Source organism: Parus major, chromosome 1A (genome assembly GCF_001522545.3).
Source record: "Parus major isolate Abel chromosome 1A, Parus_major1.1, whole genome shotgun sequence".
NCBI lineage: Eukaryota > Metazoa > Chordata > Aves > Passeriformes > Paridae > Parus > Parus major.
In genome coordinates, this window is record NC_031773.1 from 52862431 (window position 1) to 52878886 (window position 16456).

At 44.6% G+C, this 16456-nt stretch overlaps 1 protein-coding gene across 1 annotated transcript in view; it reads left to right on the forward strand.

The window, feature by feature from the left end:
• Positions 1 to 3783: 3783 nt before the first annotated feature.
• PAH (phenylalanine hydroxylase) overlaps positions 3784 to 16456 on the forward strand; it is a 33844-nt gene continuing 21171 nt past the window's right edge. The window contains exons 1-2 of the mRNA XM_015628058.2: positions 3784 to 3895; positions 7954 to 8061. Of these exons, the coding sequence (XP_015483544.1) occupies positions 3854 to 3895; positions 7954 to 8061 (150 nt within the window). The 5' untranslated portion in view covers positions 3784 to 3853. The remainder of the gene's footprint in view (positions 3896 to 7953; positions 8062 to 16456) is intronic.

The window sequence follows — 16456 nt, forward strand, 5'->3', positions numbered from 1 at the left end:
AAAAAAAAAAAAAAAAGAAAGAAGAAAGCAAAAAAACCCCAAAACAAAACAAAAACCCAAAACCAAACCAGCCACCGAAGCAGCTTGTCCCCTGCGGTCCCGTCCCGCTCGCCCCTCTGCAGCTCCCGCGGGTCCAGCCGGGCGGTGCCGCCCGCTCTCCCCTGCCCTCCTCGCCCGCAGGGTGGCCCCATTGTGCGGCCACGAGTTGTGCGTCCGTCACAGCCCCGGGGGATAAATCACACCGAGCTGCCCTCCCACACACCCCCCAGCGCCGCTTTTTGGAGAGCCGAATTTCTTGGGTGGGAGGTGGTTTGTTCCCGGCCCCTCCGAGGCGGTGGTCCCTGGCAGGAGGGGCAGGAGAGGGTTTGGGTGATGCCTGCGCAGGCTGGGAAGCGGATCCCCCGCTGGTCCCGGCGAGGGCAGGCAGAGGGGACAGGGGGGTCCCCGCTCCGCCAGCCGCCTCTGCCGTGAGGACACAGTGCCACCTCCCGGCCACCCGCGCCCGGCACGGAAGGAGCCAGGGAAATCCGGGGGGGGATTGCAGCCTTGAGGTGTCAGGGAGCCCGGCGCTGCAGTGAGAGGGGATACGGCTGCGCGGCTTTGCCCGCACCATGCAGAGGGAGGTGCGAGGAAATGCTGCTTGTTTGGGGTGTAAACGAGAGCTACAGCATCCTGAGACCTCTGGTAAATGCACGCACGATATTGATAAGGGAGATGTGCCCCTGACATGCACACACACACAAACTACCTAAGATATTCATGAATCCTCATCTGGAAACTTTTTCCACAAGCTTCTCTTTTCACTAGAAAATCCCCCTTCCACTGCTCACTGCTCTCTCACATGCACTGGGACATCCTGGACCAGCAGGGAAGGCAGGGAGCCGCCGGCCAAGGATAGGCCCAGTGTCCTGGCAGGAGAAGGGACATCCTCACCCAGACACAAAGACTCACAGCTCCAGGGAAGCTGCCACTCTGCAAATGGGCAGCAAAGAGCAGTCTGAAGAGCAGCCAAAGTCCATGGCCCCTTGAACTCGCATCATGCCGGCCAGGGGAGACTGCCAACTTCAGTGCAAAGAGCTCTGTGAGCTGTGGCTGAGAGCACAGCCAGAAAGGACTACAAGTGGTGTGTGCATACACAAAGAAAGTGCTTTTTGGAGGGAGAACACATGTTTTTAGGCAAAGGCAAGGTGGGATATCAGTGCATATTTCAACCATATCAATGGTTGAAAGGAGAGAGAGATGCTGCAGCAGAAGTCAGGATTAACAGACTTAAAGCCGAGGTGCTCACACCGGCTCGGGAATCAGGCACACGAGGGAACCTGAAACACAAGTGGGAAAACCTGTTTGTCAGTGTCACTGCAGGGGATGAACGCATGCTTGGCACGCTGAAGTAGTACTTCAAAGAGGACAGGGAAGCTCCAGCAGTTTGGACTCTGAAAGGGCCCAAGGTAACAGCTGCTGATGCAACTGCATATTCCTAGAGTAGCATCACTGGGCCCACACATACTCACACACCCCCGTGTACCACTTTGCTCCAGAACAAGAGAATTTGGGAATTCCTCCTGGCAAGATGGAGCTTTGTTTCCTCCAGCCAGTACCTTTTGTGACCAGACAGCCTCTGACAGTGCAGACTGCTTAAACAGTGAACTGGTGGCAATACACTGGTGGTATTATTATGATTGTGTAACAACAGGGTTAAGAGATAGTCCTGCAAAATAAATAAAAAAAGCGGGGGGTAGGAGGCAAAATAGATAATGACAAAGATTTGGCATGAGCAGTATTTTGGGTATTTAATATTTCACTTTGTCTTGCCACTACCATTGGGTAGAGAGTGAACATGTGTGAGAAAAGGGATGGAGAAAGGGAAGAAACAAAGACCAAAAGCATGTAAAAGCCACAAAGTAGTAAAAGAGATATAAAAGACTAGTGTAAAGAGAAGGAATAAAGAAAGAAAGAGGAAGGCACAAACAGAGGAAAGAGTAGTTTATCTCACTGAAAAATACATCAGGTGGCAAGGCATGGTGTGTGGGGAAAGTAAACAAGACTAGTTCCTGGAGTCTGTCTTGTCCTGCACATGGGCTCTAATCAGAGTTGTCACCATGCTCATCTCATTGTTGGTTTTTTTTTTTTCCAACGTAGCCTTCATGTATCTGTGTCATGGATAGGGCTGTGCCTTGTGCTGCACAAACACAGGACACAAAATACTGGCTATTTAATGAATTCACTGGCTGAGTAGTTAAAAAAACAGTAGTTTTTCTACTCCTGGCAATTACTGAGGATACTTTCTCCTGCTGCTCTGTCTTTCCTTGCCCCATCCTACTGTCATATGAGCAGTGTCCAGTGTGTTTAGTGTGCATCATATTTGGCTATCTTGACCTGCCAGTCCATAACACAGGCTTGCTGATCACTTCAGAAATAACTTTCTATCCTTACAGGCAGTTTCAGGATGCACAAAGAAGCAGCTCTGCTGAAAAAGCTATGTATTTGTACCCAAAGCACTGAGTTACTGCAGATGCATATTGTATAATTGATCATTTCAGTGGGATGAATTCTGACTCCACAGTCATGGGGTCCAACACAGATTTGGACTGAGAACCATGGAAATGGCTCCACTCAGTTTCCCCACTGTAAGGCTGCTGGGGTTTTTTGCATATGAACAATTTACAGTAAGTCTTTGCTAGTGTTCACCACTAGCACATGCAGAGGTGTGTGTAGTAGAGCTTCCCTCAAGGACAAAATAACTGTAAAGAGAATTTGTCTTCATCATGAAAATACACCAAGATTACCTGCCTTGGCACAATTTGTCTCTAAAAGTTTATTGAAGACTTCACCTTCCCAAATAGCAAGATAGATACTTGCCTAGTTGCTTCATTTTTTCACCTGCCTTCCTATACTGGGCTACAGTTTTCTAATTTCCTTTACCCTCTTTGGTGATTCTTATTAAGCCAAATCTGGGCTCTTCCATATCAGTACTGTACTCACCTGAAATCATTTATATGTCCCACCCTGTTCCCCTTGTGCTGACACCATATGCACAAAAACACATCTTCAGTTCTTCCTCATCTTCCTGTCCTGGAGCTCTCACCTACTCTTTCTTGCTCCTTTTCCTCCTTTACCTTCTTTCCTTCCCCCATGCTCAGGCTCATATCCCAGTGTGAGGTTCATGCAGCTAACTCCTAATTCACGTTTCCCTTGTACTGGGTGTCTCACTCCAGTGTCTGGTGAGCGGGGTGGTGCCTGCTGCTCTCTGACCTCTTTGGAAGCAGTCCCAGGGGCCCTATTAAAGGACAAATCCCTCAGCTGCTGTGCCTTGCCAGAGCCTTCCATGGCTGATGTTTGACATCCAAAGAACACATCCTGGAGAACGTCTGATGTCTGTCCAAGGGAAGTGACTCCGATGGGAAACCCACCTGAGGCTGAACACGCAGCTGCAGTGGGAAGGAGCAGGCCCGAGGCTGAACTGAAAACGATGTGTTGACGTGAAAAAATGAAAACAGCTGATGTTGATCAGGAGGAGGAAGGCTGTTAATTCAGAGCATGCTGCTCCTCCACGTTGGGTGCAGCTAGAAACAATCTGCTGTAGGGCTGCTGCAGGCAGGCGTGGGGCTCACAGGGGATGGTCAGCGTGGAGCGGCTGCTCCGTGTGCCAGGGGTGGGTGGGGGGGGCGTGCAGGGAGAACGCCCCCTTGGCACGCTGTCCAGGGGAGGGAGCTGGGGAAGGGGGTGGCTTCGCCTTGCTTGCTCCACTTTAAGTACCTTTGCACGGATTTCTGGCCACTGCAGTTAGGTCTGAAGGCTTCACCTGCTGTATTGAAGGGGCCTCCTTGGTGTGGGCGTTGCTGGCTTCTGCAACATGGACTCACAGCACTGCAAAATGAATGGTGAATCTTTCCTGGTAAGTGAGGGGGTCTGTGCCTGCTTTTTGTAGAGGTGGAGGGATGTCCTGCCTCAGTCCTGCACTCCTATGCTTGTCCTCCACTCTCTGAGAGGCAGTGTGACCCAAGAGGGGAAGAATCAAGGTGGCCTCTTGCGATGCTTTGCCATACCTGAACAGTTTTGGCAGCCCCCATACTTGTCTGCTGTTAATTGTGCTCACGAAAGGGCAGTGAGAATGCAAACAAACATTGCAACAGTATCCTTGCATACATGGCAAAAAAAACAAAGCATCAGAAAAGACCAGAAGCTTACTGGAGGTCTTAAACGTGTGTGATGTAAGAAAGCTGTCTTATTTTGTTAAAGGAAAACAGATGAAGTTATGTGTTCTTCTGGTGGAGCTTTTTGTTAAATTTTGGGTCTCTCTTGTCCTCTTTTTATATGTTTAGTGACTGACTTTGAACTCTTTACTTTGGGAAATACAGGAAAGACCTGAAGTTCATGCCTTTGAATACAGGCACTGATGTTACTGCAGGGGCAAGTGATGTAACCTGAGGCCAGCATGGTTAATTATTAGGACAAAATTCTGCACTTGTGTGTCCTATGCAATGCTGCTGAAGCTAGAGACAAGCTCCATCAGATATGCAAAAAAAGAGGCTTCTATTTTTTATAAGAGCAGAGATGCCTCTATTCCTACTGCTTTGTGTGCTGAGGCTGAACTCCCACAATATTTCTCTAGGGTCTCACCTTGCTGCTTAGCCAAGCTGTGTAATTGCTTGGTTCCAATGAACTGCAGTGATCAGCATTTAAATGCCTTAAGAAATCTGACTTGGAAAGTAGTTCCATGTTCACAAGTAACTTAGAAATCTTTTAATTTGAAATATTCCCTGCCCCCTCCCCCATGTTGCATATCTAGTAAGTTTGAAATGTACAGCAGACTGGTGAAAATTTTTAATCCTGGAAATTACAAGAAAAGCTTTCTCTGGCTTTATCAGTGTTGGAATTCACTCTAAAGGGCTTTAGCTAAATATCTCAGCAATGGATTAGAAGGCTGACAAGATTGTGTTTTTGACCCCTAATACTGCCACCTCTGTCAGAATGGCAATACCAGTCTATGTGCAAAGCGGCTAACTAAAAATGCAGGTTTGTTGTGAGGTAAATTGCATCTACATAACACTTTTTTTGAGATAGTGTTAGGTCCAGGGATGGTTGTTCATGCTCATTAGCTAGTTATTATTTTATTTCCTGGAAAACAACAGAGCTGGAAGAAAATTAGAGCTGAATTTACTGCACACTATAAATCACATATACATATCACAGAAACAATGTTTCTACACAATAAAATTATTTCTTCAACTCTGAATCATAATCACAATAGTAACAGAAGAGTAGAACTACCCCAAAGCTGCAATTCCTCCATGTATGCTGAGGAATGAGAAGTTAAAGTCCAAAATAAGAATGGAAAAACTGATCAACAGTTAAAATATGCATAAGTACTACAAAAAGCTCAACAATAATGTGAGTTGGCTGTGTTTTTGCTGCTATCACCTCCAGTGCATGTGTTGAGGTTTATTGTCTGCAGTGTGTATTGATGCAGGCTGCCTCCTTATATACTGACAAGAACTGGGTACCATGAAAACAATCATTTTAATCTTCTCCCCCTTTGCAATTAAAGATGTCACCTCTGTGACAGCCTCAGGCATGGACTGATGCTTGTTAAAAGGCCTTCCAGGGAACTGAGTGCATATGCAGATGTGCAAGAAGTTAAGCAAGTATGAGGCTGTTTACAGCACTTGTGCCTACTCCCTACTACAGTGTGCCTTTCTCTTGAGCACCAATATAAATCAATTTACAAGAATGGGAAAATGACTGAGGACAGATTGAAAGCAGCTGATCTCAACAAATCAAGGCTAGTGACCAGTAAGTTTTGAAAGGTTTCTTTAAGGCTTTTTTGTACAAAGAGATCAGAATCATCAGAATTACCTTTCAGGACTTCAACTTTGCATTATATCCCTTGCAAGTATCCAAACCACAAATTCTTCATTTGTCACACACATTCAAGTCAAGCTGTCATATAAGTTGGTCCTCACAGCATGACTTGGCAAGAATATGTTGAATATATAACTGCATGATTTTTAGAGCAGTTTCATTGCAGACAGTGAAAACCAAAATCTCGATCCATTGAACAGACAGTGGTGGAGCCAGTTCTGTCCTTAAGATCAGTTTTGGCTGTGGTGGGTGAAAACAGAAGGAAAAATCAATGCATGGACAGTATTTGAGATGACAGTTTTGGTCACGCTAACATAAAATTTCAGTACTACAGACATTTGTTTTGACTTTTGCCAGACTTCTGTCATCGTTTTCCCTTGTGGTTGCTTGAGGTGTAAATGGGTTTCATTAGCCAGCTGACACATCACTTCCAGCTGCTTTTCCTCTTGGTCCTCCCCGTGTAGGAGCTGGGCTGACTCCCTGGCTGGATGAGGACTCAGGAGACACACAGATGCTGCAGGAAGTGTCACAGCTGAACAGGTGGCAATCTTCCTTCTGGTGCATAAAGCCAGCACTTCTACTACAGTTCCCACTAGAGGTCCCTCATAAAGCTGGAAGACATTTGGAAAACCTTTTCAGCCTCTGGAAACAGAGCTGGGTAGAAAAATGTGTGGCCAGTCTGTTAGCAGCTTCCTTGGAGATGGCTTGAAGAATCAGCATTATTTACTTTACAAAAGAAGGCAGCTCTTCATAGCTCTGCCTCAGGAAATGTAGGCCCACCAAGAACTTTATGGCTTCAGGGCAGCTGGGTTTGATTATTAATTTGTCTTCTGAAAAGGCTATCTCTACTGAGGACAATATTTGGGAACTGGGACTCTTTTTACTCTGATTTATATGTTTAATTGTGCAATGGCCATAATGAGGGCGAGCTCTGCCCAAAAATACAGATCTTTATAAGGAATATTTGAATGAGTACCTTGAATCAAGCTTTAGCCCAGGACTTGTTACACCAGGACTCATCTGTGTTGCAGATGTCTGGTGTGATCTTTGAAATGCCAACCACAAGCAATTTGTCCAAGGCCAGTAAATGTTTTTTTTTTTAAATGAAATAAACAAGCAAATGAGATATTAATGTGGCCTCCAAAAGTTTGTGGTGGTTGTACATCACATTTACTCTGATATCAGGAAAATTAAGTACCATGCCAAGTACCCAGCTTTTAAGATCTGCCTCTACTCCAGGGCTCAGTTTAATCTTTCTGAAGTGGTAAAATAGCTCTTCCCTGCTTAACAGAGCTTTTGTGAAAAGAAACACATGTAAAGACATGCAAAGACATTCTAGTAATGAGAACTGTGAAAATAACAAAAATAAACCTTTGAGACTACTGGAAATTTCCTTTTGGAATTTGCACAGCAGAAAATCAATAAGAAAAAGGAACAAATATAAATGAAAACACATCTTGCCCTAATTGAATCCTTACTCATTACGGGAATTAGGGAAGATCTAACTGTTTACTTGAATAATTTTCTTTTTTTTTTCCCCTTTGGTTTTCTTTGCTTGATGTTATTTTGTTTTAAAATCACCTTCCATCCTTCCTGTGACTACCCCTCTCTCCTGGGGGTACCTGGAAGGTACAAGCAGAACTGAAGGGAAACAGATCATGGTCTGCATCTCTGCACAGAGCACATCTACATTACTCTGCTTAACCCTGAGTGCTGATGGAAGGGAAGCCTGAGGGACAGACTTTGCACTGTAGCTGAAACTGAAGTGCAGTAATATTCTCAGTCCTCCCTGAGGGGTGAAGTGAGGCAAGGATGGTGTTAGGCTTATTTGAATGTTCTTTTTGACTACCTTGCTCTCATGAGGGCTCCAGTTTGAGGGAAGGGATTTGTGTCTCTACCACCATAAATCAGAGCAGCCCCACAGCTGCTCTGCTTCTCGCAGCAACAGTTGCCTTGATTCCCACTTAGAGCTGTTTTACACCCTCCTTACATCACTGGTGCTGTGCAAGAGGGAAACGGAGAAAGGCAAAACTGACTCCTAGGGTGAATGGTAGTAATTTTTGTTTGTGTATTTTTTTCCTTTCCTTTCAGGAATCTAGGTACATTGAAGACTCCCCCAATAAAAATGGTGTGATTTCTTTGATTTTCTCTCTGAAAGAAGAAGTTGGGGCATTGGCTAAAGTCCTGCGCACATTTGAGGTAAAGATTTTCCTTCAGGTCTTTACAATTTTGCATTGCAACCACGTTTTCTCAGGGTCTTGGAGATTTGGTTTGTGATTCTATTTCTTTGCTATTACAGGGGAAAGCAGCTTGCATTTCTTTTCTGGGCTTAAAATCCCTTAAAGTCTTGGAGAAGAGGTAGCTTTTTTAAACTAAAACCTCTACTTTTAACTGACACAAGGGTGGGGAAAAATGCAATTTTTCCACTTAAGAGGGAAATATTTAATTATAACCGCTGTAGTAAGAGGTAGGAGTAAGTTGGGCTGTAAGACTGACTTAAAACTAAATAATTTGCCTTATAACTTGTAAGGCAAATATAACCTGCATGTGAGCCATGTGACTCCCAATGCACATTGCACAAGGTAATTCTGCTGGGGGCAGCTCTTAGCTCTTGTCCACCTCAATAAGTCTGATATAAAAATTTCTACCATCTCCCACTTTCAGTACTTCTACAGAGTGGGTAGGGGGTGCCTACAGAACAGCATAAAATGACAATTTTTTTTTTTTACACCAGTGGGACTCAGTAACTTATGCTGAGTGATTCAAAATCTTTAGGGGAAAAAAGGAGCCATTTACCTTTCAGGACATTGTGTGCCTATTTATTCTTGCAGAAAAATGTCCAGATGTCATGAATATTGTTTGAAAAGCACGAAACCCTTGCAATTCAGGATGGTTGTGTTGCAACACACACAACTGTGTACTCTGTGCTCCCAAGCAAATACACTTTTATATTGGTTCTGTGGCTTTTTTTTTTTTTTTTTTTTTGCGTAATAGTTGTGCCTGAAAACAGAAATTTCTTTCTAAAAAGTTGTGGCCTGCATATTTTCCATTCTTAAATTGAATTTACCAGGAAATGAAAGGTTATGTGTTATGGGTACAAAAGAAAAATAGGCCATATTTAATTCACTAAGATAAAAGGAAATTCACACCAACAACAGAAGAGCAAGTCTGAATCTACAAACTGACCAATAAAGTCCTGCAAAATGTCCATATGTCAGTGATGTGCATGTCTGTAAGTGAATTAATGAGACCAGATATTCTCTCATTAAATGCATTGCTGTCTACTAACTAAATTGCTGCCAGCTCTAAAGAAAAAAATTGTAGAGGAGCTAGTACAGGAAAGAGAGAAGTAACCACGTTTTGGATGTGACTTTTCTTTCCCCAAAGCAGATACCTAAACTAGGCCATCTGAGTCATGTTTTTTCCCAGTGACCCTGATTGTAGCTGAGAGGTTGGGACTCAGTTGGTTTTCCATCCCAACAAAGCCAATTCTTTCTGTGCTAAATTGCAGCCTCCTCCAGCATCAGGACTTGACAAGAGACCTGGCGTAGCTGCTCTTATATCAGTTTTACATTTGGCATTGCAGTGGGGAAACGGATGGGTGGGTGGATGGGATTTAATGGTACGAGAACAGCTCCTCAGGGCTGTTGTTAGCGAATTCCTGGTGTGAACCAGCTGCCTTTGGGCTCTTGTGACTCCATTCCAAGAAGTGCACAGAGGTGTAAGTCTCACATACATGCCCAGCTGAGATAACCTTCCCCCCTTTTCCACCTGGGTCATAGCTGTGGTGCCTCAGAGAAACAGACTTTGTGCCCAGTGACATCCACAGCACAGACAGGGAAAGTGGCGATATGCAGGTGAAGAGTGGAAACACACAGAAAGAACTTCAGGGAATTGTTTTGTCTTGTACTCCTTCACTGCCTAATAACATTAACTGTGAGATGCTACAGGAGTTAGCTCAGATTCTCTGTGGGTGGGCTCCTTGGGCAGGGAGATACCCAGCCTTGTCCCCTGGTTTGTGTCATCAGCTTGTTGCTGGCTTGTGGAAATGTGGTGGGTTTGTCTCAGAGGGGCCCCACAGGAGGAGATGTGAGGATGACTGCTCCAGCTGTCATTGACTCACACAGCCACATGCAGAAGGAAAAGAGAAAACTGACAAGCCACAAATAGGATCAGACTGTTTCCAGGAGCAGCTGTGGTGCTGCAATTACTGACTTCGTGGAGGGGGTCCACACCTTGTGCAGCTGCTGGTTCTGATGGCCATGTGTTGCATGTCTGTAAGCTTTCTGCTCCTTGTTGAGGCTCAGAGCTGCCCAGACTCTTGGCACCTCCCTGGGCACTCATGCATGGGAATGCAGGGAGTGAGCACAGCTCAACCCTCTCCTCCCAGCTTGGATTTGGGAGTGATTAAGGGACACTGCCTCCAGCAGTGGCTTTGACAATTTTTCCTATTTTCTAGACAGTCTGTAAAACTAGTCTGGAATATGATGGGGAGAGGAGGAGTGTTGAATGAGCTGTAAATATAAAAGACTTGAAAATTTGCCCTCTCTCCCAGGGAAGGAATCATGGAAGCAAGGTCCAGGCTGAGTCATAGGGAATTAAGGGGATATCTAAAGAAAGGAGACATCTTGAGCTGCCATCAGCACACAGGATGTCTTTCTGTAGAGAAGGTTTCTGTATGGATCTGGGAAGGTTCATCCTCTCTTTGGTGTAAGAACTGGAAAAAAAAAAATAAAATGTTACTCTGGGAGTAATACTTCAGCCACTCTTGAGTCCCTTCATGGGATGCACATCCTGCCCATGTCCCGCTCCTGTGCTGGGGTGAAACTGCCCAGATTTAGCCCCTGTCACAGCTTGTTCTGGGCTTGTGCTCTAGGCTGGGTCTGCCCCTGGATATGATGAGGTCCAAGACTTCTGGCTCATCAGGCATTGTGGCAGGTAGAATCTCTACTCACCCACAGAGCAAACCACCCAGGAAAGGAATTGGTGTCCAGACATGGCCCAGATGGAAGGGGTAAGCCCCCATTATGGGAACCAGGATGGACTGAAGGTAGGGGAGCCTCCCCCAGGTAGGTGGAAGCTCAAGGCTAGAGACTACAGAGTGTTCATGGCACAGAATTATGTCCTCTGAGACAGCAAGTTTAAGAGAATTTCAATGTGTTTTGTGGAAAAAGTAATGTTTGTCCTACTCAAACATCCCTCAGGTTGCTCATGCAGTTGGCAGAGTACTGCATGCTCTCACATTTGTTTTTGCTCAAAGACCCAAACTCTAGTCTTCTGTTCATGTCCCAGTTGCACACAAGTATGTGGCTACAGTGACAACTTTTGTTTTTCCTGTTTAGCTTGAAGGTTTTTTTCTTGATCTCCTCAATGAACTCAGCTTTTTTTTTCTGTTGGCTTTATGTCCAAAACATATTTGATTATTTCCAATTTTTTCTCGTGTTTACTCAGGAAGACTCATGGGAACACCAGACCTCAGTAGGATTCTAAGCTTTTCTGATCCCTGGCTCTTGTTCCTTCTCTCTCCTTAGAAAATCTTTGTCTGACTGCATGAATCTGTTCCTCCTGGACTGCTCTATGCCACTGCTGGCAGTACAGCCCCTGCAGCCACTTCTTCACCTGTCCTGTGGAGAGATGTGGCCACAGGGCCAGATTCACACTGTGATGTGCTGTAAAGTGCTAGCAGCTCAATCATGCTCAGCAATAAGCAGATTGCTAAAACTGATTCCACTTTGCTTCTGTGCTGACTGCTCTGTTTGTATGTTGGGATGTGGCTGACATTCACTTTTTGCTTATAAAACCCAACTGTTTTGTACTTGAAAAGTCCCTTTGTCACCTCTGTCCTCATTGCAGGCTTGAGGGTGGCTGTAGGGACAGCACAAACCCACCAGCAGGGTCTTCACACCAGCTTCACTTTAATGGGATCTGCTGTACTCTGAGGTACTCCTTGGCGCAGCCCTGTGCTGTTTGTGTTGTAGAAGATGACAGCTAGGTAGCCAAAAATAAAATAAATACCTTCATCTAAAACAGAACAGCACACATGAGTAAAATATCATGCTTAAAATCAGGAAGACAGAACAGTCATCGTGAAATTTGTTTCTTTTTTTTGATTCACTGGACACATCAAATATGTTCTGAATATAAGCTGAGGCGAAAAAAAGGAGAAATCTTCTAGGTTTTTATCAAAACTGAAAAAGCAAAACTGAGCACTTTGACTCAAGTGTTACACGTAGTAGAAATAGTTGTTTCTCTCTAGTGATAAAAGCCTATTGAAATTGAGGTAGCTTTTTAAACAAGAAAGTTCATTCTGAAAGGAAAAAAAATTAAGAAAAACTCACATTGTTCCCCCTCAAAGACTGCCTTTTCTGTAGTTAAATTCATCATTAAAAAGATCAGAAATAAGGATTTTCATATAAAAAAGGATTGCCTTCAGTTTCAATTTGAGGATTTTCCACATAGATTTGTGAATACACAGATCTTTTCTGAAGTTCTTTTTCTGATGAATTTACGAGTAGTAAATCATCAGCTCTTTTAGGTGGCAAGCATTGGGATACATTAAAAGCTTGCTCAATCCTTTGTCAGAGAGCAGCCTTCTATCTTTTCCTCACTGATTGGACCTTCTCAGATACAGAGCAGGACTTCAGTGAAAGGCACAGCCATCAATGGGTAGGGCTCTAGCTCAAAAGCAAAAAAAAAAAAGTTGATTTGCACTAAGTACTCCTGCTCCCAGAGTAAGTTACTGTCCCATGGGGATAAGTTCCTGCTCCTGGAAGGATGGGATGGGAGTAAGAGGCTGTACTAAAGGAGACCTGGCACTTTCAGAGTCAGCAGAGGTAACTGCTCTGCTTCTCTTTAGGAACTTTATTCTGCAAGCAGTCCTACGTGACTGTTATCACTTTGTCCCCTACCTTTGGAAGGTATTGGCTCTGTGGTGGTTTTTTCCAAATCAGGGGAAGAAAACAGTCACTTTGGCCAGGGGGTGTGTTGGGAGTGCCTACAGCGATAGGTGAACAGGCCAGGCTTGCCTCTACCACAGGATTGTTTTTCATTACACTGTACATATGCACAGTGATGATCATTTCATTACACTCTTACAAATCCACATCCTTGGTCTTATCCCTCCTTTTCCTATGGTCACAAGAACGGGACTTCTTGATCTAAAGAACCAGCATGGGTTTAAAGAGAGGAGTGTCCTCTTCACAGGTACTTATGTAATGTCACATGCTGTCACGTTTTTGGTTTGTCCTGCTCCACGTGTTTTGTAGCAGATTCTGCTGCAAGCCTCATACGGAATTTCAGGGCTGGAGTAGAAGTGCTGAGTGATGGACACCAGGGCCTGCTCCAGGCCAGCTGCCCTCTCATGCTCTTTGCTGGCAGTGACCTCTTCTAGGACACTTTTCCTCCAGGAGTTTGGAAGGAAGACCCTAGCAGCTGGGAAGGAGAAGATGGGGAAGCACTGTCTCCAGATGAGAAGCAGGCTCTTGGACTGCTGAATTCAGTAAAGCTGAATCAAATGGCTGTCTTTGCCTTTGCTTTGAGAATCCATGGCTGAAGGCACCACTGTCACTTTCTAAGTCCTCTGATACATGAAAATTAAGCACTGAGTTTATACTTGTGCTTCTGAAGGTGTCCTCCCTCATGAAACCCTGAACTATACCATGGCAAGGATTAAAAGAACATGTAATCTCTTTTTCTTTGGTACCAGAAAGTGCAAGTAAAATCTTTCTTTTGGGAGATTTTTACCCAAATTCTCACTTAATGTTTATTAGTTGCACCATAGTGTGGTCAAAAGTTCTTCATTTGGTAACAGTGTGGGGTATCCTGATGAAGCCAAACTTAATCGACAACAGTCATGAAAACAAACTGCAGCTGGATTTCACAGCTGTAATTAGTTTTAGAACCAGCTATAGGAGCATTTAGTAATTAGTGAACAGAAGGATGAGTGAGTTTCATGGGAAGTAGTAACTCATGTTTTCAGAAGTTATATCTGTCCCTACTGAAAGCTTCCCTGTGTAGCTATGAACACCCAGCTTTCCTTTTCCAGTGCCCAGGCCATCAAACAGAGGGTGGGACTAAACTCTCTTGGCAGTGACCTCAGTGAGACTGCCGGTGTAGTGCAACACCAGTCTGCTTTTCTCTTGCTGGTGTGGGCAGCTGCAGCATAGGTGGTACTCAGTAAAGATGGAATAACTGGAATAACCTGGGCAAGGAGCTGGAGCTGCTTCACAGACTCTGAAAGGGAGCCAAGGCTGAAATCCAGCACTGTGAGGTAAGGCAGGAAGGGACATGGGCAATCTCCTTCCTGCATCCACCATTGTTTCTGTTTTAAATTGATATTTGTATCTCTGCCCCCTTCTAACTCGGTTAGAACTAATTCTAAGTTGATTTTGGAGCTCCAAGAACGTCTTGAGACTCCCTTCTCTAATGGGAAGTGATAGAGGTACAGTTGATTTGGGTGTTAAAATAACAAAAGCTGAGTTTTCCACCCCTAGCAGTGAGGGGTTTAACAAAAACAAAACCTACAGCAGACACGTGGTTGTATGACAGGATGTGTCCATAGAGGAGAGACTCAACATCTCCCATGGTCACAAACCTGAAGAGAAGGAGAGAAGTCCCAACCAGCTCTCCAAGTTCCTAGCAGCTGCAATGGGTGGTGGGATGAATTCAGCTAAGACATGTCTAGTCTCACTCCATGGGCTCATCTGATTCCCACCAGCTCTAAAATAGGAAGGGCAGAAGAGAGCCATGTTCATAATTCAGGTGTCAATCCAGCCACAAATATGTGATAGTTGACGTCTTCCAAAGGTGTTAGGAGTTAGGTTCCATCAACAAAAAATAGCTCATAAAAATGGAACAATTTTTATTAGCTGACTTTTGAAGACCTACATTGTCAAGAGGTCAATCTGTACTTAAAACCAGATAGAGATTGAAAACTGCTTAAAATGTACAACTAAACAAAAAAGATACCTCTGTTCTCCTTTCTCAGGTAACTATTTGTCTCCAGAAGTTGGAGCTTTAAAGAAAACACCAGCTATTGGGAGAAATGTGATGCAATAGCAAGATTTGGCAACATCAAGGATACAAAAAACTCCTGAACAATGTGAAACTATGAAGATTAAACACTAGATGGAGTAGTTGGACTAGAATGAAATTGAGACTTGTATTGTAAAGCAACTCTAGTAACAGAGCCACTGTAAATATTTTGAAATCAAGGGTTTAGTAGCAAGGCACAGCACGCAAGAACATATTTCTCCAGGAGTGCCAGTTCAGGGAATTGGACATATGCTGCTGGATTCTTGCTCTTAAAACAGTCACCAGAAGGGTTCTCCCTTCAGTTTCTCTGCTGTGAAGTTCTGAAGTCTCAGCACAAAGAGGTAACAGGTTGGCTCTGCGCATTGCTGAGTGGCAGATATCCCTCAAATAAACAGCAAAGCAGCTTGATACTCTGTGGGAAGGTGTTCTGTTTCTCTCAGGTGTAAGAACAGAGGTAACTCTCTTTGTGGGCTCCTTCTTCCATGATCTCCTTCCTCCATCTTCTTTCCCCCCCCTGCTTTGTCTCACAGTCTTAGGTTGTGATAGTTTGAGAGGTATTGGTACTCCTGCTGCCTTAAGCGTGTCTCCTGCCCACCCTGCAGTTTGTCTCTTCATTCCCAGCCCCTGCATCATTCCATTCATTTTGGGGGCATTGCTGTCTGTGCAGCTGCTCACTGAGCCCAGCTGGAGAGCTGGTACAGTAGAATAATCACCTGATCAAAAAACAAAGGGATATCGTTTAAGGAGCTTTCAGCCCAGAGAAGAGAAGGTGCTGGAGTGATCTTATTGTGGCCCTCAAGTACTCAGAGGGGTCCTATAAGAAAGAAAGATGGGGACAGAGTTTTAGCAAGGCCTTTTGTGATGGCAGATGGGATAATGGTTTTAAACTAAAAAGTGTAGATCCAGAGTAGGCATAAGGAAGTAAACTTCTAGGATGAGGATGCTGAGACACTGCAAAAGCGAAGCAGCTCCCTGTGGCTGCTCTCTGTCAGGAGCTCCCAGTGCCTCACCACACAGATGGGACAATGTGCAGTCTGTTTGGGAAATGGCTTTGGAGGCCTAAAACAAACTGTCCCTGGGGCCAAGGACAGTGCTGCCCATTCTCCCCCAAGAACAGCATCTCTCGAGAGCAGCAGTTGGTGAATGTGCTTTTGACCTTTTCAACTTATTGTATTGGTATCTAGCCAAACAGTTTGAGTTCATCTGTAGTGTGCAATGCTCAGGGAACAGAGTAATGACATATATGTTTCCTACCAAGGAATAAACTGCCTTTTGTGGAGGAGTAAATCAGTCCTTTGCTGCTGATTGCCAGATGCCCTCCAGCGCTGTGCAAGCACTGAGAGGAGCAACGAAAATCCTAAAGAGGCTTAGAAAGAGGGATGTACAGTTAAAAAATCTTCCCTTTTTCTTCCTTGTAGGTCAAAAGTAGATGCTCAGTGTTACTTTGTGGAAGAAATCCTGACCCCACTGTAGCAGGAGATTAGACATTGACGCCAGCAGGGCCATCCCTTTACCCCATGGAGTTTGGAGCCATCTTTAGCTTGAAAGACAAAAACTTAAA